Source organism: Haplochromis burtoni, unplaced genomic scaffold (assembly GCF_018398535.1).
Source record: "Haplochromis burtoni strain Fernald_Lab_line unplaced genomic scaffold, NCSU_Asbu1 Contig_225, whole genome shotgun sequence".
Lineage (NCBI taxonomy): Eukaryota > Metazoa > Chordata > Actinopteri > Cichliformes > Cichlidae > Haplochromis > Haplochromis burtoni.
In genome coordinates, this window is record NW_024582586.1 from 236,060 (window position 1) to 256,539 (window position 20,480).

The window sequence follows — 20,480 nt, forward strand, 5'->3', positions numbered from 1 at the left end:
ATTACTGTATTTCTCTTCTCTATGGTCTACCTCAGCGGTCCCCAACCACCGGGCCGTGAGAGTTGAGGTGGGTGTAAAATTTATGGTTTTCAGGGTTTTTATTGTAATTTGTTTAATTGTATTTATCATTAAGTCAGTTTCCCCGGGTCTTTTCCCATGTGTTATGAATAAATCTTCTTCTTTTTTTTTGGTACCGGTACTGGTTTTATTTTGTTGTATTTATCCACGACACCTTAAAGGCCGGTCCATGAAAATATTGGCGGACATAAACCGGTCCGTGGCGCAAAAAAGGTTGGGGACTGCTGCTCTACCTCATAAATCTCTCCATAAATTGCAGTTAGTTCAAAATACAGCTGCTCGTATTTTATTCCGAATTAGATCAACTGAACATATAACACCTGTTCTTAAACAGCTCCACTGGCTTCCAGTTCACCTTCGTGTCAATTTCAAGATCCTGCTTCTTACTTTCAAAGCGCTTCATAACCTCGCTCGCCCATATATATCTGATCTTCTCCGTACGTACTCACCCCCTCGTACACTTTGCTCTTCTTCAGCTTCCCTTCTGTTTGTTCCACCTGCTCGCCTGACTTCCATGGGACTCAGAGTCTTTAGCTGTTCTGCCCCAAGACTTTCGAATGCATTTCCACCAGATCTTCGGACTACAGAACCCATCTATTTAAAATTGCATACTCTTCATCATGATTCTTAGTCTATTTTTACCTTGTTTAGCTTGTATACTTCATGCTTATTTTTTATAACCTTATGTTTTTATTTATATATTTTTTGTACTATTGTAAGGTGACCTTGAGGGTCTTTAAAGGTGCCTATAAATAAAACGTATTATTATTATTATTATTATTATTATTATTATTATTATTATTATTGTTTACAAGAAGTTGTCTGATTGGAGCAGATGTGAAACATGACTGAAAATCAATAAGGGAGAGCCAAGTCTAAATGGCTCCTCCCCATTTTTTTTAACCAATCACATTCATGTCTTGTTTGTACCATAATATAAAAATTTGGCATCCTAGGCTCTTGGACAGAGCAGTGTTGCCAACTTAGCGACTTTGTCACTATATTTAGCGAGTTTTCAGACCCCTTAGTCGCTAAAAAAAAACGTGAAAGCGCGTATCGCTTTTACTCTCAACAAGCAGCTGGTGCTGTAACGCAGTCAGTTCTTCTTTTACTCTTTTACTCTTATGCTGTTTTGTGGATCACAAGGTTTAAAACTACTTATAAACACACACACAAAGTAACTCCACCAGAGTGCCTATTTCGGGTCACTTTTGCCGGTCCAAGCCCGGGTAAAGGAGCAGGTTTGGAATTGTGACATAAAAAAAAACAATAATTGCTAAAAGAAATTTAATTTGTAGTTCTAAATAAACTCTAAAAGCATTTAGGACGTTTTTAACTCACTTTATGTCTCTTCCACGATGTTATTTCTCTCTCCATCAACATAATTTACAATTAGATTAGCATGACCAATCATGCAAATTAGGCGATGACGTCATTTAGCGACTTCTAGCGACTTTTAGGACAGCCAATAGCGATTTTCCTTACTGAGGAGTTGGCAACACTGGGACAGAGGGAGGTCCATGATGCTGTGTATAACTTGAACCTTCGACCATTTAATAAACTTTGAAAACTTATCATTTGAGTTTGTGTTCCTGTTCGAACCACTTTTCACACAAATTAAATCAGCAAAACTAAAAGCATTCTCCGTCAGCCTCATTTGTGTTTATCATTAGCAAATATACATGCTAGCATGCTACTATGCTATAGCTGACCACGCATATTTAGGCTTAAGAGTTTCTGCTGCAGTGACTGCTGCCTGCTCCACTCCGTATGCAGGGGGAGAGAGGGGCACGCACAGGCATGCTCGTTTGGCTGTCACCCACATACATTAATGCATTCCCAGCAGTAAGTTTAGCCTTCAGAACTAACTATAACCTAAACCTCTTTCTAACTTTAACCCTAAACTCGAGTCTTTACAACAGGCTGTTGGAAGGTTGTGAAAAAATGACGTTTGCAAAATGTAATAACTCTGATTGTCCAAAACTAGAACGGGTCATCATAAAGATACATGGACATGCTTTATCTTAACTCATCACACACACATGGACACAAAAACATTCAGTGAGCGTATTCTTACATCTGTCCTCTTTTCAAGACAGTAACTTTATAACTACCATGTGATGCGTTTAGGGCACATCTGTAAATTTTAGCTAACAAGAAAAACTCCTCTGCTGCTTTCTGACTGAGACTATAAGAGCTGTCATGGTATCTGACCTTGGGGTTGATGACCAGGTAGGTGACCACGTTATGTTCTTTTAGGTAGGAATCTCTGGTCTGTCCATCTCCAGGCTCTACCTTGTATGAGCCTTTCAAATGCTCCAGTGTTACTGAAGAGATATGGACCCTCCTGGAAAAGAGTAAGTGGATAGACGAAATCAGTTGAAGACTGAAGAGCTTGCATCACTGCACCACCGACGGCTCAATTGAACTTTTTTTTCTGCTCGAGCTTTGTAACTACACTACCCTGTAATTCTTGCTTTTCAGCTCGGTTGCCCTGCAAACAGAGATGGAAATATGTTTTGGGTTTTTTTCATCTGGCATATTTTTCAGATAGCTTTCAGCAGGCATAACAGGAGACAAACTATTAGCAGCCCAGTGAGACAACACTGTGGCATTGGAGAGCTTATTTTCAGAGTAGCATACACATAACCACCGGCCAATTTTCTGGAGCTTGCTACTGCGCTGGGATGGCAGCCCTAATGGCCACAGAACAAATGCAGAGCTGCTTGTCAAATGAAGTAGCTATAATTGACAAAAATGCTCATAACAGGTAGAATTAGAGGAGACGGATCCCATGTCCAAAAATGTCTCAAAATGTTACCATTATTATGATGTAAAACATCCCAACAATGGAGCAGGGAAGTCAAACACTAATTGCAAAGTAGCTTTGAACCAGCAGTGAGATGAAGTAAAGCATTCTTCGGTTCATTAATCTTACCCAGGCACACCTCCAGCCTCCATGTGATTTGCTAGCGTTACATCATGTGACCACACATCATATTGCCACTTCCGGAGGCCAATCACGCCACAGAGGACATTTCCAGAATGAACGCCAACACGCATGTTGATGTCGACTCCAGTGGCGTCTCTGACCTTCCTGTGGACAGTACAGAAACGCCCTGATGTATTGTGCTCACTTTCTGTAAACAAGATCAAAAGCTTAAAGATGACTTGTTACGCCAAATTCAAGATTAATATTTTTATTCCAGGACTGTGGAATAGCTTTGCATAGTTCACACCCCGATTTGGTCTTATTGGCTATCCTTTGCAAACAAAATTTGAACAGTGGGTGGGTGGAGCTGTGTGGCTGTGATGACATTAGGGATACCAGCTATCACTGGCATTGTTCAAATCCAAGCATAGAAAAAAATTCAGAGTAGCCTGAAATCTGAGATTTTGGCTCACAGCATAAAGCATTTCCATCCATCCGCATTAAAAACGCCCACCATTATTAAAAGCACATAAATGAAAGAAAATAAGGAAAAGCATAACATGTTTAAAACAAATCACAAAGTGTAGCAATGTTGCGGTTCACCTTTAGCATAAATCTGGGAGTAAAAGGAAATAGCTAGCCTGGTTAAATCAGAGGGTGAAAAGCTATGAACCGCAGACTATATAAAAGATCTGCTATCAACAATGTGTAACTGCTTTAGCTCTTTACCCCCTTGCAAGCCTACCAGCAGTAATCCTTCAAGCTGAGCAGTTTCTGTCATATTTCAGACCTGCCTATAGAACAAAATGACTGGGTGTGCATCAGAAGCTAGTGAGGGTGACACGTTAGCCAAAGTGCTAGCAGCATCCCCGACTCACGTGTGCTTCGCGTTAATGTGACATTTTAAGCTGGAAGTGCTTCGGTGAAAAGAGAATTCCTTCTTGCACAATGTGCATAAGACTTTATGTCGGTCGACTGTTCCGTCTTGTTAGTCTTTTAATACTCAAATTTCCCATCGAGGGGGCCAATCTGCGTTTATCATCTTCCATATTGAGCTGATTGGTTCAGCTGCCCGTCACTACCAGATCAACTGCCCATTTGCACATGTGCAAAGGTAACTCTACTTGGACAAACTGCCCGAAATACGTTGATGGAAACATTTCAGGGATTTTGAGTCATTCTGCACTCCAGATGCGTTAATTGCGTGAAAATTTTTAATCGTGTTGACCGTGATGGTGGATTAATTTGCGTTAACGCGTTCATTTTGACAGCACTAGTTTATTTTGCAAATTATGGCTGCATTTAGAATCAGAAAACAAGAAAATTGTTGATTTTTTTTCTGGATTATTATAGGGTCTTTACGTTATAAATAAAGAACCTTGAGGTGACTGTTATTGTGATTTTGTGCTAGATAAATAAAACTGAATTGAAAGTGTCTAACCAACCAACCACACTCTGTCTCAGCATGTCACAGGTGGCCATCTTTAACCTGATTGTGATTAAAGGTCAGTGTTGAAAAGCTAATATATTAGCCTATGAAACGAATGCGCGTGTGTTCACGCGTGAATGGAGACACACAGACAGATAGCAGAAGAGGGAGAAACCGGGCTAATATATTTTGTCGTTTGTTTGAATATTTTATTTGTCCATTCTGGAGGCTTATCGTATTGCGTTCACACTGTGTTTACTCCAGAGTTCAAACAGAGCTGGAATCGAGTCTGGCATTCCTTCTGCTCAGTCTGTTTGACAGCTGTGTGTTTGTTTGTGTTTGCGTTTCCCTTTGTGTGAGAGAGAGCGAAAAAAAAAATACGGGTGAAAAGAGAGGGAAAGATCTGGTGTTTTACTTGATGGCCTCACACATATCCAGGCCCATCTTCACGCAGTTCCTGGCGTGGTCAGGCAGCGATTCGGGCAGGCCAGACACACAGTAGTAACAGTCTCCCAGGATCTTGATTCGCATGCACTCATTTTCCTTTAAAAAGCAGAAAGAGAGAAGGAAGCGAATTGCAGCCATTATCAAACTCTTTCATATCCAAATCTGTCCAAAATTATTATCATCTTTATTAATCCTCAACTATTTTATTCCTTCCTTACCTCCATCTAACCCTCATGCACAGAGTCACATCCATCAAGCCCAAAATCATACACCCACACGTAAAGCATATTAGCTCTTATTCCACATGTGGGAAGTGTAACAGCTCATCGTTGGACTGGGTTTATGTAACAGCAGCTTTGTCAGACGGGAGGACAGAGCTGCTGGACACAAAGCAAAGAGAGCCTGACTAAACTGTTGAGACCCACGTAGCTGAGAACCCCCGAGACCGCGAGATACACTCTGACCAGCCCACGCACGCAGGCAGGGCGCTCCGGGAAAGCGCGGCAGGAAGGCTGACAGAGGCCGCAGGACTGAGAAAAAATGTATTTCGAGGCCACGTTTCATCTGGTAGACAACACCAGACAGACCTCGTTCTCTCATCTTGGTTACTTTCTAATTAAGCCGTTCTAATTTAGTACATTAATTCAAGCTTCAGATGACATTACCCTGAAAGCACTACATGTGAACCAAGACCAACTGTTTCATGTCTTCCATTATTTCCTCATTAAATTCAAATGAATTTCTGATTAAAATGCCATTTGCTGCTTTGATTTATGGAGGCTCTTACTGCATGATGCATATAACTGTGTCTATTTTAATCATGCAGAGTGGGTATACGTACAGTAAATTCAGTTGAGAGTGTCTTTTCGGTTTACCTTCGCGATCTGGTCAAACTTGCCGAAGAGTTCGTTCAGCATGTGCACGAGCTCGCCTGGGGAGCAGTCACTGGCCAGCCTGGTGAAGCCCACAATGTCTGCGTAGAGAATGCTGTAAAAACAAAGATAAAGAACACTGTTAAAAAGAAAACCATTGTGTAATGTAGTACAGTGCAAAAGTCCTTCTTTATATTTTGCTTCCATGTACTTTTAAAGTGGTCTCGAGCAGCAGTTTTCCAGACTTTTTGAAGCAATTTCAAAGTTTTTCTTCAGTCATTTGTTGCTCTTTCACTCATTTTCAGTCCAGTCCTTTTACTGACAAAGGATCAATTTTAAATGATATCTTTAAGTACTTTGTTATCAGCAGCAAGATGCAAAAATGCCAACACCAAACTTTTTGTCAGGACCTGGGTCTGTGGGACCCCAAGGTTCATGAGCAGTCAGTGGACTTGTTTACTTGTTGTTGATGTGTGTGTATATTATGCTGCTGTCCCTGTTTCCCTGCTTGCGGGCGTGTGTGTGTGTGGCTGTACCTGGCAGGGACACCCACCTTCAGGTCTGGTGGGTGTGTCCATGCCAGGTAGCTGGCCACACCTGAGGAAATGATCACACACCTGCAGCTGATCAAGCCTCGTCGGAGGAGCTACTTAGGAGTGTGGTGGAGCTTTCTCAGTGAGAGTAAGCCTGCCGCAGTTTGAGAGTGTCTAACGTCTGCCTCTGTCATTTCCCAGGAGGAGCGTGGAAATGAGAGGGCAACAAGCATGGGGTGCGTGGACACTTGGAAGCGAGGACACAGAGAAGACGCGGCACCAGAGTCTGGGGCGCGCAGGGATTTATTTGTGTGTGATTATTTACTGCACTGTAAATAAATGCACTGCTGTCATTGTAGAGTCCTGCATTTTGGGTCCTCCTTCCCCACCTCCCCACGGTCTGCCATACAGACCGTGACAATTTTATTCATTGATAAGAGTTAAGAACACAGAAAACCACCATTAGATTTTGAGCCACTACTAAATACCACCTAGGAAGTATCTGAATGGTTTAATTTTTCACAATGACAATCATCCCAAACACTCCTAGTGCAGTAAAAGCATATCTGGAAAGGAAAACAATAAGTCATGGATTGGCCTCCCCAAAACCCAGAACTCAACGTTATTGAAGCAGTGTCGGATCATCGTGACAAAGAGTAGATCAAAAGGCAGTCCACATCCAAAGAAGAGCTGTTAATGTCCTTCAAGAAGCCTGGAGTACTACTCCTAAGGACTCCTTAAAGAAATTACATGAAAGCTTTCCTTTGGAGTTCAGGCTGTGTTGAAGAAGGAAAGCCATTAGAACTGTTCAAATTTAGTTTTTACCTTATATACTTAAGCAATTTGGGATCATGTCGACAGCAAACATCCAAAGAAGAGCTTTGAATGTCCTTTAGGAAGCCTGGAGAATTATGCTTGAAGACTACTTGAAATGATGAGAAAACTGTCTAACAGAGTTCAGACTGTTATGAAGAAAAAGGTGGCCATACCAAATATTGACTTGTATATACTGAATTGTGCCAACTGTGTTTTTCTGTGCTGTCTGGGAGCATTTTTAATGGAATTATCTGACAAATAATGAAGCTTCTGTGGGCCAAGAAATCCAAGAAGTTGTGTTTCAGTTTTGTTGGATGAAATTCAAGGATTTTATTAATCTATCGCTAAGCCAGCAGGTATCTGTGAGTGTGCACGGTGTCTGTAAAGTTTAGAGATAAAGATGAGCTTATAACTTTAGCGCTCCACCATCTGGTTCAAATATAGCTTCAAAAAATTAGCACTGCAGTTGGCAATATACCGCCACTGAGGCTTTACAGTGGAAACTAGGATACCCAGGCAATAATATGATTTACATATTAGCAGCGAGTAACGTTGGTAAGTTGATACAAGACGCTGGAGAACTCGTGGGATTGGAGTCCAGAGTTCACAAACCAATAAGTGACGTAACGGTTGCTGCATCAGCCTTTATGTAACTCTATAATGACAACAGCTCTCTAACACCTGTGCTGCTGATTCAACTTTTGGAGGCTGTAGTTTCTCATCATTGTAACTATTATATAGCAGCATAAACTGCATGTTCTATACTTATATACAATTTTTAATGGTTAAAATGTATTTTTTTTAAAAACAGGAAAGGTGTGTGCACTTTAAAGCAACCATATTCACACGTTACATTTCCAGCTATCTATCTCGCGATGTGCCAGCGTTTAGTATGTGACCATCTCCCGAAAGAGAAAGAATGGTATGATCTTCAGCCAAGCCTATTACTGCAGCTGGAGAACTGATAATGGGGTAGTACCTGTTTGGCTCTCTGCTAGCTGACTCATTTAAGAGGATCCCAGCAAAACTGCATTTCCACCTGTACCTGTTCTTTGTTCTGGAAAGATTTCCCTTGTCTCGGCCATCACTGTGAGCTGGACCATGTGAGATTTTGTTATTATTGGAGAGATAATAGGCAGATCAACATGAGACACACACATTCATCCACACACACACACCTGAGGCCTGCTTAAATGAGGCACGGTGCTATTTCTCCTGTGAAGCTCCATGATGAGGGTAAAAACAGATTTTTAGAGGGCATTTGGTGAAGAGGCTCTCATAGTAAGCCTGGGTTTGTGTACTCTGTTACTATGAACCCCCTCAGTACAGAGGAGGATGTCATCGGGAAACAAGGACAGAGGCTCCTGCTCATTTCGCAAAGTGACCTCAGAGGACAATAGAGGTGGATTAACTCTGAGGTGAATTCAGTCATGAAAGGAAAGAAGAAAATGGGATGTAAAGAGGATGGCCCAAAAAAAGTGGTTTGAGGAAAAGAAATGAAATTACAGGACATGACAGAAGATGTGAAGCTTGCAGTAATATACAGTAGGAGAGATCCACCTATAAGAGCTGGTGGAGGGTGGAGGACAAAGGTGGGTGAAGTGTGAGCAGGAGGACAGGATAGCATACGAGCAATCAGGAGCTAAGATGAGAGCAGAAAGTAATCATCTTTATCATGTGGAGGTACAGAGAAAGGAGAGGGACACTTACCTGACATTGGTGTGCCGCTGCACGTAGAGGTTGTGGAAGTTGTTGGTGCTCTCGGTTCGACCGAAATTCGGTCCCTGAAGCCTCTGGATGATCTCAGCTTTCATCACTCTGGCTATGTGAGCAGGCAGTAGGGATAACAGCAAGCGCTCCTACAGGGAGGGAGATGTGGGGGGAGGAATGCAAGGCAGGCAAGGCAGGCAAGGCAGGCGGTTAACGTAGTTTAAATGTTAACAGTGAATAACAATGGCAGGTTGATAAAGAGACTTTGTCTTTCTGATATACTATGATATGGAAATAATCGGTTTTGTTTCCACCAATCAAACAGAAAGGCTCCACGAGTACAAAAATCTTAATTCCCATTCAAACTGGTTTAAATAATTTGCTCCCTGAAACTGAAAGCTGAGCTCCTTTTCTAGGAGACCTAAAGGATCACATGTAGTGTCTGACAAGGAGTAGTGCATAATTAAGTCTGTTCTACTCTATTCTCTTCTGTTGTCATCCACAGCTAATATTTAACCTATTTTTACATCCCTTAATGATGGCTCATTGGGGCTAATTTTTCAAGCACTGAGCACAGGAAGCCAAAGTCAAGCACTGAAAATCTCTCGAGGCACATTTTCAAATATGCAGTGTGTCATGGGAAACCAGGTTCTGCGCATTTTTAGGCTGCCGGTTAAATGATTGATTGAATGGAACATTAAGGTAAATGCACTTGGTAACCTCCAGTGGTGTCAAAATTAATGTGGAAGTGCAAAAATTGCAGTTCAGTCAGCGGTACTATAGATAATAACAGTAATTTATATTTGGAGTTGTGGCGCTGCTTGGGCGCTAACAGCCACTGCTGAAAAGATCGGCAGAGAAGTTATCAGTGACAACAGAGCTGACACTAATTCAGAAAGAGCAAGAAAGCATAAGATGCGGTCCAGGTGGGTTGCAAAGTGGCTTGCAGACAAAAGCATTTTTTTAAGCTGCTTTCAGCCACTCCCTTTTTACATGGGGTCCTCGATGCAGGTAGCTCTGCATGTTTGATTTGGTAGATTTTTGTAGGAGAACCCCTACCTGCCATAATCCCAAAGGCATTTGTGTTTTCTCTTGAGACTGAACCAGGCATATGAGTTTTGGCTGTCAGCTTTTTTGTCAGCATTGAATCAGGAGATTTGCTGGGATTGCAGCTGAGGTGAGCTTGACGTTGTTGACTATGTGAGCTTCCACCATTAACAAATAGTTAAATAGCCCCACTGGGAATTTTTTTTATAACCACCCATTCAAATTGTATTACCCATTTAACATCCACCAAATCACCTGTCTACTCCATTAGGATCCATCTGTTTTTATCAAATTTTTGGGTTGTTGTGCATAACTAAATGGAAATGCTAATGAAAGAAGAGCTGCATAGCAAAATGCACTGTTGAAACTTTAGTTTCTGAAAAATGTGATTCTTTAGCATAAGGCTAAAATACAACCAAATGGTAGTCCTATCCCTAATGGGTGACAGGTATATGCCAACACCTGTTGTTCTATTATTGTAACAGCTAGCTATCTGCTAAACATCACCTCAAGCCGGTTTTTAGTCAGTGAACTGGATCCCTGAGTGTGTTTTGGGGTGACAACTGATGACTTGCTGAGAGGTTTATTATTGTATTAACAGTCCAAACAAAAAATGAGCTCAAGTTTTATATTATTTTATTTCAGTATGTATATGTAGGCACTTAGGCGCTACTTGCATCTGTATGATGCGCCAGTTGTCACAATGAGGATTGATGAGGACCGAAATGCATGTTAGCTAGCTGATCACAAGTCAAATATGAACCAAGTCCAAAAGGAGGTGGAAACAATCAGAGAAAACTAAAACGACTACAAATGAAAATAAGAGAATGACCCAAACTGTGAAACTGAATCATGTACATCCATTTTTTATATACAGTCATAATGAAAATGTAGATGCCATATAGATGTACCTTTGCAGTGATGTAAAATTTATTTGACCTATTATAGTCCCTAGTCCAAATCATTGATTTCTTTCTCATTTTGTAGGTTTTTCTACATTTCCCAAAAAGCATCTTAAGCATCTCATGAACACTGCTGTGCAGCTGCATTTGCTGGAATATCTCAGAAACTGAAATGCCTCGTGGCTGAAGTCAACAAAAGCACACAGGTGGCTGTTGGCAGTGATCTGGGTCTGTTTATCACATTTTGCTTCCGAGGATTCATCTCTTGTCTGATTTTTGAAGGCTACATTATTGTTGCACAAATACGACTATACAAACGACTCTGACAGCTGCTGGTGATTTTTTAGAAAGTTTACCTACGCTTTGGAAAAGTCATGTCATTATACAGTGAGGAGAAAAATGCAGAACCAGAGATGCAAGATCCATCACCCTTCGCTGTTGTGTAACCAGAAGTTTTTGCTTTAATTTAGCACCATACACACTTGCATAGAGGGTGATTTTGGCGTGCATGTGCAAGCGTGTGGGCATGTGTGTGGGTGTGTGTGCATGTTAGAGAGAGTGAATAGCTGCCTGAGGGGGTGTGACTCATAAATGCAGCTCACAGCAGAGAGGGTCATTACATTGTTCACACACCACGGGCTCATTTCCTAAAACACAGCAGCAAATTAAGTCGAGAGAGGGACCAGGGGCTCTAAAAATAGAAACCAATAGCAACACTTGCTCTTATTTACTTATTCAGCGCCGGAGCAATATGAACACTCCACTGTGAGCATGCACAATAGGTATAATAGCCTGGGGAGATGTAGTGTTATTAATCATGTGTTTGATTAATCAACTAAAGTTGTGTGTTCAGTCGCTGAATGAGATTTGTTTTATGCAGTGGCATTTGTGTGCGTCCTCACACAGTGATGCAGATACTGGTGCTGAGGAACAGATGCCAGCTTAGTTATAAAACATAGATCAACAGATAGACTCTGCTGATCTATGTTCACAAATAAAACATGTAAATAACTTAACAAGAAATAACAAGAAATGGTAACTACACCTAAATCCAGCGTTTTTACAAAAAAGATTCCTGTAGTAAGTAAGCAACTTTTTACAAACTTCGCAATTTAAAAAATGATTTAAAAACTCATAGTCAATGCCAAGTGCGTACACTACAGGTTATTAGTGTGCACGTTCATATGTCATTTCCCTGGTTGGAAAGAATGGCTAATGTCAGGGCAAAGACGCTAATGTCAAGCAAATGTCACCGCATAATGCCACTTAGACATGACGGACTTACCAGCTCCTCATCCCTGACAAAACTAAGAAGTGAAATATTTTGGCAATTAAAACAGAGGCGGTTTGAATTTAATGTGGGCACTCATATTAAGAGACAGATAGCAATAACGAGGCTTAGGACAAGGCAGAGGCCAGCAAGGCCTTGAGCTAATTATAAAAATCAGCATGCAAATAGGATGCTTGCCTTTGCCACTTAGCAGTAAACACTAAGTATAGTCAAGGCTAAATAGAAATATTACATCTGTGTGTTTGTAAAGGTAATACATTTTGATTGATTACGGTGCTAGGTAGAGATCACGCAAGACATCAAATCCTGGATTAGTTGTGTGATGTTTTCATGTCAACATGGACCAAAATCTCTGAGCAATGTTTCCAGCACCTTGTTGAATCCATGCCATGAAGAATTAAAGCGGGTCTGAAGGAAAAAGGGAGACCAACTCAGTCCTAGCAAGGTGTAACTAATGAAGATTAGTTGGGTACCATTAGTTGATGTCAGTGGGTGAGTGTAACTAATCTCAGGACACCTGAAAGAGATCCCTGAATCAGATATGTGGTCAATGGATTGATATGTTTACTAATGATTGGATGAATGGAGCAAGAAAAGAAGTCAAAGATAATGACTCTCTACCAAATTCACTGCAATCTATCCAATTAGCGTAGCTATTTTTTGAATGTATTTAATACTTTTTTTAGTGCCAAAATTTAACAGGCTTGTTTTGTAACTTCAAAATGGGAACTTCTCCAACTCTTAACAGCTTGTGGAGTAATTTCTAAGGGAACCGTGGATGGATGGATTATTGGCAAAAATACATAGGATATGACGCTTGTCATGCACAAAGTTTCAACACAAACTCTGCTTGAGAACCAAAAGCTGTTGTAGTTTCAGATAGTATTTTGTTAGCGATGGAACAAAATGATGGAAAGTGGCTGGAACGTTGGGAAGGAATCAAGCTAGTTAGCAAGTTCGCCCCATAGCTGCTATTTTGGGTAGCTAATGAATTGTCCGAGTTAGCAACAAAACTAAAGCTGACAAACATTAGCCAGCCCCCAGTACACATAATGTTTGAGCCCCAGAGTAGAGTGAGCATGACTGTTGGATTTGCAGACAGTCAAACTAGTGGACAGAAGAAGCAAAAGCAGGATAATAACCAAGAAGTAACTTCAAGAACTAAAGTATGGCTCTCAAAGTGTGTACCTGTTGGTGCTTTTCAAACTCCAGCTTGATGGGAGACTTGATGCAGTTGCAGGTGTCCTGATAGGTCTGTTTGAGTGCCAGGTCCATCAGATGCTTGTGATATGCCCCAGCCAAGTTTCCACAGGTGAAGATTATCACATTGGCTAAGATCTGCCACACACAGGCACACAAACATGGAAGAAATAAGCAATTAAGAGCTGACCTATATTGCAAATATGATTGTGCCAGTCATTTTTCCACTATACGACCTTTCCACTTAAGCCTCTGTTATTACCTTGTAAAACCATGCGAGAACACACACTTTTGCAGTGCTTTCCGCCACCGTGTCAACCACAAGCTCTTTACAGTGTGGACCTGCATATGAATAAGTTGTCCTTGGTGCCGTATCCAAGATCATGCTTTGCCTTTGAACACTGGTTTATTGTTAGAGTACTTTTCCACTCTGCATGTGTGAGTGTGTGAGAGCGAAGAAAGCTATTGAAGGCTGTTGTGATTACAGTGTTTTTACTCTGATGGTTGATTGGAGTGTGTGTGTGTGTTTGTGTGTGCGTGTGTGCCAGCAGCAGCAGAAATGGATCTGATGCCAAATCAATTCTACTTCACTTCATGTTTCTGCACGCTTATTGACGTTTATGGATAATATTTTTCTCTTATCGGTCTGCGGCGAGACTCTCTTTGTTTTACTGTATCAACAGTCCATTCAGTTAGAGCCAGTTTTGAAGGGCTGTTCCCTGAGTGCGGTAAAAGGCCCTTCACATTACTCTGGAGGCCCTGCTGAATGTGCTCGATTATACAGGATAGGTTCACTGTTTTACAACCCAGACGCTGCACCTCATCATTTTTAATCATGCTTGGAAAAACATTAGAGAACAAGTTTTCATGCTGCAGCTAATATGGAGAAGAAATTACATATGCAGCACAAGCAGGAAGTCATGGAAAATATATCGGCAGATTCCAACAGCGTGGCTGTGTGTTCAGGTTTACCTGCCAGACTAAAGGATCCTCCAGGTCTGTGTCGCGGGTGGTCAGACAGACACTGAGAGTGATAGTGTGTGAGAAGCAGGTGATTCCACTGGCGATAATGGCCCCTCTCATGGAGAAGGGAAGCATGGTGTAGACAACAAACACGATAAAGAGGAAGAAGGAGACCTGGAAACGGGAAAGCAAGAGCAGGTGAAGGTGCAAATTTCTCTAAATTAAACCACACGCATTAATACAAACAGCTTTGACAAGAAGTTCCCAAATGTAGAAATATGCTTGCAGCTGAATCCCAGCAGAGATCTCTGCTGTACGTGTTCCCACTTTGTCTGCTGTTTGCCTAAATACAGAACACAGCTGAGTGGGCTGCCAGTGCTTCTTTGCTAAGAGATCCAACGATAAACTGCTGATCCTGTGATAAATCATTAGAGATGAGTGGGCTGCTCACTTAGTTTTCACAAAAATCCTCTGCTAAATTGTCCAGAAAACAAGAATACAACAAATCAGAGCATCACAAGTTATTAAATGACTGCTCAAATATGTCTTTACATGTGGGAATAACATATTGTAACAATTACACGAGGAGTTTGTTGCTTGATTTCTGTGATCAGTTGTACCTCTTTTTTTGATTTCCATGAGACATTTTTACTCCGATTGCTTATCAGCTCCTGCTGTGGATGTGCGCATGCATGTTTCTGTGTGCTGTGCGTGCGCATCAGCATATTTTTCACTGATACCTCATGCCTTAACCTCCCACTTCGTCTCTGTGCACTTCCCCTGCTCTCACTCCACCTCTTCCTGTTATGGTGGCTGTGGTGGCAACCAGCGTGATGAGGTCACAACTTCAACTAGGACACCAGATCAACTTTGACCTTCCTGCCTGTCTGTTTATTTCCTGTGCCTATCAGGTTCAGAAAGTCAGACTGCAAACAGGAATTCACTACAAGTGACAGCTCTGAGTGGATGGTTTCTCCTGAAAAGAAACCGATAATTCCTAGACCTCGATTTGTGTCTTACCTTATTATGCATGTAAACTTTAAGCTTTAAATACACTATGGCCTGCATTTCTCAGTTATTTCAGGGTTTATATGGATGCTTGGAAATCCTTTGAGTCCTTGGTTTTTGGATAAAGTGTTTGAAACTGCTAGAAATTTATTAGCTTTTTTAATAAGACTAAATGAAAAGCTTGCTTTTGGGAAAACATTTCTCTTTGAGCCTCACTTAACACACAGTCTGTAAATGTGTGGTTAAAGTATGAGCGGTGCTCTCTAATGATAGTGATGTGCGATACCACTGATTTCCTTTCCGATCCGATACCAAGTAATATCCAGGGTGGTATCGACGATACTGATCCGATACCGATACTCTGTACAAAAACTTATTTTATTTATTGTATCTCAAATTATAGCGTCATAATGATTACAGGACATCAGATTACTTGTTCTTATCACTTAATAACGCAGGATTCATCATATAGAAATAAAAAAAAAACTGAAGTTGTGCTATTTGAACTGCTTGCCTGCCTGCAGCACTAAAGTACTCCGTGAGAGACGTCTATCTCGCCCTAGCAGCACCTGTCCCTCTCCTCCACTTCAGTTCGCCTGAACATACGCTCGTCATGTTCTGTGATGTGATTTACTCTGAGGTGTTTGACAAGGTTAGTGATGTTGCCACAACCATACATGCCAACCCTGCTGATTTTTCCGGGAGAATCACAAATTTCAGTGCCGGAAATCTCCCGGAGCCACCATTCTCCCAAATTTCTCCCAATTTTCCACCCGGACAACAAAATTGAAAAACCATATCGCAGAATTCATAGTGCGGCCAGCCAATTCCAGTTTCCAACAATGGCGGCAGCGTCTTAGTTTTAATATTACTCTTATTTCTCTTTCTGGGTCGCAAAAAAACCTTTTAACATATTTTCAGGTGAGAATGTAGCTGTGTAAACTTCAAATATCTGAGCCGACCTACACATCGTTTTCAAACCCCCGCGGACTTTCACTACTCGGGTTAAACATGATATTTAAGTCACTTTGATAACTTAAAAATGCTATTGTTTGACTTTTTCAGTGGTTTATTTGTTCGTGAGTAAATCGGTTTGGCTGAGATTAAAGTTTAGATTAAATTAAATGTAACTTTATTAATCCCTCGGGAGGGTTCCTCCAGGGTTTTCACACAGCTGAATAAACATCAAACAGAAAATGATCAAACAGAAGAGTTTACGTCAGCGCCCGGTTATATTTTAGATAGCAAGGAGCAGACGGCAGTTTCACTCCACTGAGGGAGCTCGTGACGTGCTACCCGGCTTTCTTTAGACCGCGAAGGCCGGGTCCTCAGGTAGAAGCAGCCTCTGAATTTGGACACCCCCGCTGTTTCTGAGCCGGCCAATAATAACGGGGACATTTAACGTATTTTACCCGATAAATAAACCCTGTAAAATGTATCTATCACCCCCCCAACAGCCCTTTTGAATGTCTCCCTAATTCTGAGGTCTCAAGGTTGGCAAGTATGGCCACAACACCTCACTTTTTTGCCACATGTATCGCAAACCACGTCTCAGCTGTTTGTGGAGGTAAAATACGTTCACACATGACTCCAGTTACGCTCAGCCATTGTTGTGAGTGCGCACGCCAGTGAGGTGCAAGACATTTATACAGCCGTATTTCGCACATGACTATGAAAGGCGGAAGAGGAAGTAGTTCCTTTGAATGTAGACAATCCGAATGTTTTAGTTTCTTTCCACTGTGTTCCTGTTAATGATAAACTACAAATTTACCCTAAATTACTAAAATATCGATATTTTAATGTGAGAATCGATTCTAGAACATAAATGATTGGTATCGGAGGAATCGATATTTCAGGATCGATCCGCACATCACTACTAATGGAACAGTGGGTGAGACAGGACAGCATGCCAGGAGGTTGCTGTTTTAAGAAACATTGGCTTTAAAAATATAAATCAGGGTTCAAATGAGGACCAAATCCTCAGTGATGCTTCAGTAACTGATGGAGTCATTTAAATGGTGAGCAACTGTTGGAAATTTTCAAGTAGGCTAAAATTACACGTCTCATTTGTTTAAGCTAGCTAAGCTAATAGCCAATTTTGAAACTGTGCTAGTATGAGGCCTGTCAGTCACTTACAGCACTTTCACTCATATATACCATCATATGCACACTACCTGTACGTGTTTGCTTGGAGTGTGATGGTTTGAAAATGGAAAATGTCTACTTTTTCTATATACCACTTATGCTAGTTAGCCATGTAGAGGTGTCAGTGGCTAAAGCGCACTAATCTGGTCAAAGCTACAGCGCTTCAAGATTGTTCAGGTAATTAATGAAACTGGAAAAGCATCAAAATAATAGAGTTTATCTTTTTTATGATCCAGTAATAATGGACTGATCATTATAGTTGAAAAAGTCTTTCTTGAGTCGCCCGGGCTGAAGAAAAATATGGACTTGTTTTAGTAGACCCTGTGTCATAAAAAACAACACACACCCACACAGTATTTCAGAACTGTCAAAACTTATACAAAATGTATATATATTTTTTAACTGAATTCACTTAACTGACTTTAAATTTTTATATACAAATTTCAGCCGGCACAATACATTTCAGAATTTAATGAAGCATAACATACAACCATTTTAGCAGTCAGATTTGAAGAGTTGGTTGAAACAGCATGAAACCTCATGTGAAACTGAATTATTAAACATCCATCACAATAAAAACAGCTAAATCCGTTTAGACTTCCTCTTCCAAGCACCTGATGTCCATGGAAATTGATTTCTGAGCCAAGGTGATAAGGCAACTTTTCAGAGGATTAGCAAAACTCTAATTAAATTTTGAATTAATGTTTAGCTACTGAGTAATTTTTTCTTGATTGGAGGTCTAAAATATGTTTAATCGGTACATACCCTCCAATGCTAAATGCTAAAATTGGGTTCAAATTGCTTAAAAAGTCAAAGTAAAATAGATTTCTAGATAAAAACTAAATAGTCCAAAAACAGTAAATGGGCTGGTTCTTATGTCATCTATGTCATAAAAGGAGCTTTTTACAACATATCTCCTCATAACAAGAGGAGTGTTCTTGTTTGGCAACGTCATTCTTAATATCTTTTCAAGGTCTTTTTGTTGGGTGGGTCCGAAACTTCCTGTCTATGAAGTTCTCACTGGAAGTGTAAATTAACTTTGTTCTGCTTTCCTGCAGTGAAGTCAACAATTGATTGAAATTTACAATCATTTCTAATTTAATTTAGTTGCACTTTGAAAACCCTGGCTTTAGAATTTGTCAGAGTTTTTAGCACAGGACATGGCTTTAGTGTGACTATGTATTCTTATGTGTACCACAGATGTCTTGGGCTAAAAAATCCTTCTTTAGAGTGACTCAGTTCAACTTTGTGAGAGCTGTAGAAACCCTGCGCTCTGTTCCGCTTGAGAAAAAAACAGATAGTCAAAATCAACTCTGCGGACATAATTTGCAGCAACGGGTTACAGAGATTTCTTCTCTCGCTAGCATGCAGTGTTTTATCAAGCCAAATCACAGCTAGAACATTGGATATAAGTAATTGTTTGGTTGACCTGAATGCAGCGAGCGCACACACACACACTGAGGTGTTTTTGTGTAGGCTTAGACCTTCTGTTACTAAGGGAACCAACAGAGGGAAGGATGCTGACGTCGGAGCAGATGTAGCGTTTTGAAGGCCGTGTATATTTTTGCCATAACCTTCAACTTCTTACCCTGAACTCTCACCTCTGCATCGGGGAGGGGGGTGACTAAAGGGGTATGTGGTTAGTCGGAGTGTGTGACACTGGGTGTGTTCAGGTGGCTGCGTGGAATTGAGAATGGCAGTCCAATTTCAGGTGCGTCACCTGCTTCTGTGTGCCACACAGACAGGCAGGCAGACACCGTCTCCACGGCTTTCTATCCTGAATCCTAATACAGCCTCAAACACTCCGACATGAGTCCTGCAGCCATCATATCACTTCAGCGCCTTCCATGACTTTTTCTCCCTCTGCCCTGCTCTGTGTGCTTCAAGCATAAGCGATGCATGCTTACCCGCCTCCTAATGCAAACACAGACAGATGCACAGATGCATGAATACTCCCATTTAAAAAGGTTTTGCTCTCCCCTCCTAAGAAGCAACACCCTGTTTTTTTTTTTTTTTTTTTTTTTTGGGCAGGTACGTACTGACACGCACAGGTAAAAGTGACTATATCTTGATTATTTGGCACCAGGTGTGACAGCTATGTTCCATCTGCCTTCTGGAAAGAGCCGTGGCCTTCAGAGAAATTAAATAAAGAGCAGACTAACAGGCTACTGCGGCTAGATAGTGGCACACATGGCTAAAGATATATTTCTGTGTGCGCCTGTGTGTGTGCGTGCGTCTGTGTTTACAACAAAAGCAGGTGAGCCAGCTCAGAATGGGGTGGTTGAGAGTGGTGGAGGGTGGGAGTGGGAGAGAGGGGGTCCAAAGTGAATGGCTGAAGAGAGAAGCAGCTTCTCCCGGCCTCTGTCTTTGTGGCCTTTCTTTCTCTTTCTGTCAGACCCTTACTGTTATTAGCTCCGTGTGCTCCATCAGACATGCTGTTCTCTCAGTAATCACAATCAATCCAGCCCACCGAGAGCAGGCAGCAGCTCCAACTGTTCTCCTCTCACAGGATTTCTGCTCCCCTGCATCTTTCTTTCTTTCTTTCTTTCTCTTTCTTTCTTTCTTTCTTTCTCTTTCTTTCTTTCTTTCTTTCTTTCTTTCTTTCTTTCTTTCTTTCTTTCTTTACCCTGTTTGTTATTACCTTTTTTCCTTTTCTCACTCCTTTCCTGCCTTCCTTTTCTCATTTTTTCTTTTCGCTATCCTCCTTTCTTTCCTTGTTTTCCTTTCTTGTTGCTTTCTTTCCTAATGCTTTTATTTCCCACCTTTTTCCTTCTTTTCCATTTTCCTTCATTAAGTGTTTCTTTCCTTACCTAATTCTTTCCTGCTTCCTTCTGTCTTTCTTTCCTTCTTTTTTGCCTTTTTCTTCTTGTCTTTCTCCTTTATTTTTTTATTTCTCTTCCCATTTTTCTCCTTTTTTCTTTCCTTACATATTTCTTTCCCTTTCTTCTGTCCTTCTTTTGTTAACTTATTTATTTCTGTTTTTCATTCTATCTATCTATCTATCTATCTATCTAGATAGATAGATAGATAGATAGATAGATAGATAGATAGATAGATAGATAGATAGATAGATAGATAGATAGATAGATAGATAGATAGATAGATAG

At 40.9% G+C, this 20,480-nt stretch overlaps 1 protein-coding gene across 1 annotated transcript in view; it reads right to left on the reverse strand.

The window, feature by feature from the left end:
* adcy2b (adenylate cyclase 2b (brain)) overlaps positions 1-20,480 on the reverse strand; it is a 79,478-nt gene that overhangs the window by 41,128 nt on the left and 17,870 nt on the right. Inside the window, exons 3-9 of the mRNA XM_005937286.3 lie at positions 14,230-14,394; positions 13,246-13,395; positions 8,818-8,966; positions 5,762-5,873; positions 4,855-4,982; positions 3,017-3,175; positions 2,293-2,425 (exon numbers count right to left, since the gene is read on the reverse strand). Of these exons, the coding sequence (XP_005937348.1) occupies positions 2,293-2,425; positions 3,017-3,175; positions 4,855-4,982; positions 5,762-5,873; positions 8,818-8,966; positions 13,246-13,395; positions 14,230-14,394 (996 nt within the window). The remainder of the gene's footprint in view (positions 1-2,292; positions 2,426-3,016; positions 3,176-4,854; positions 4,983-5,761; positions 5,874-8,817; positions 8,967-13,245; positions 13,396-14,229; positions 14,395-20,480) is intronic.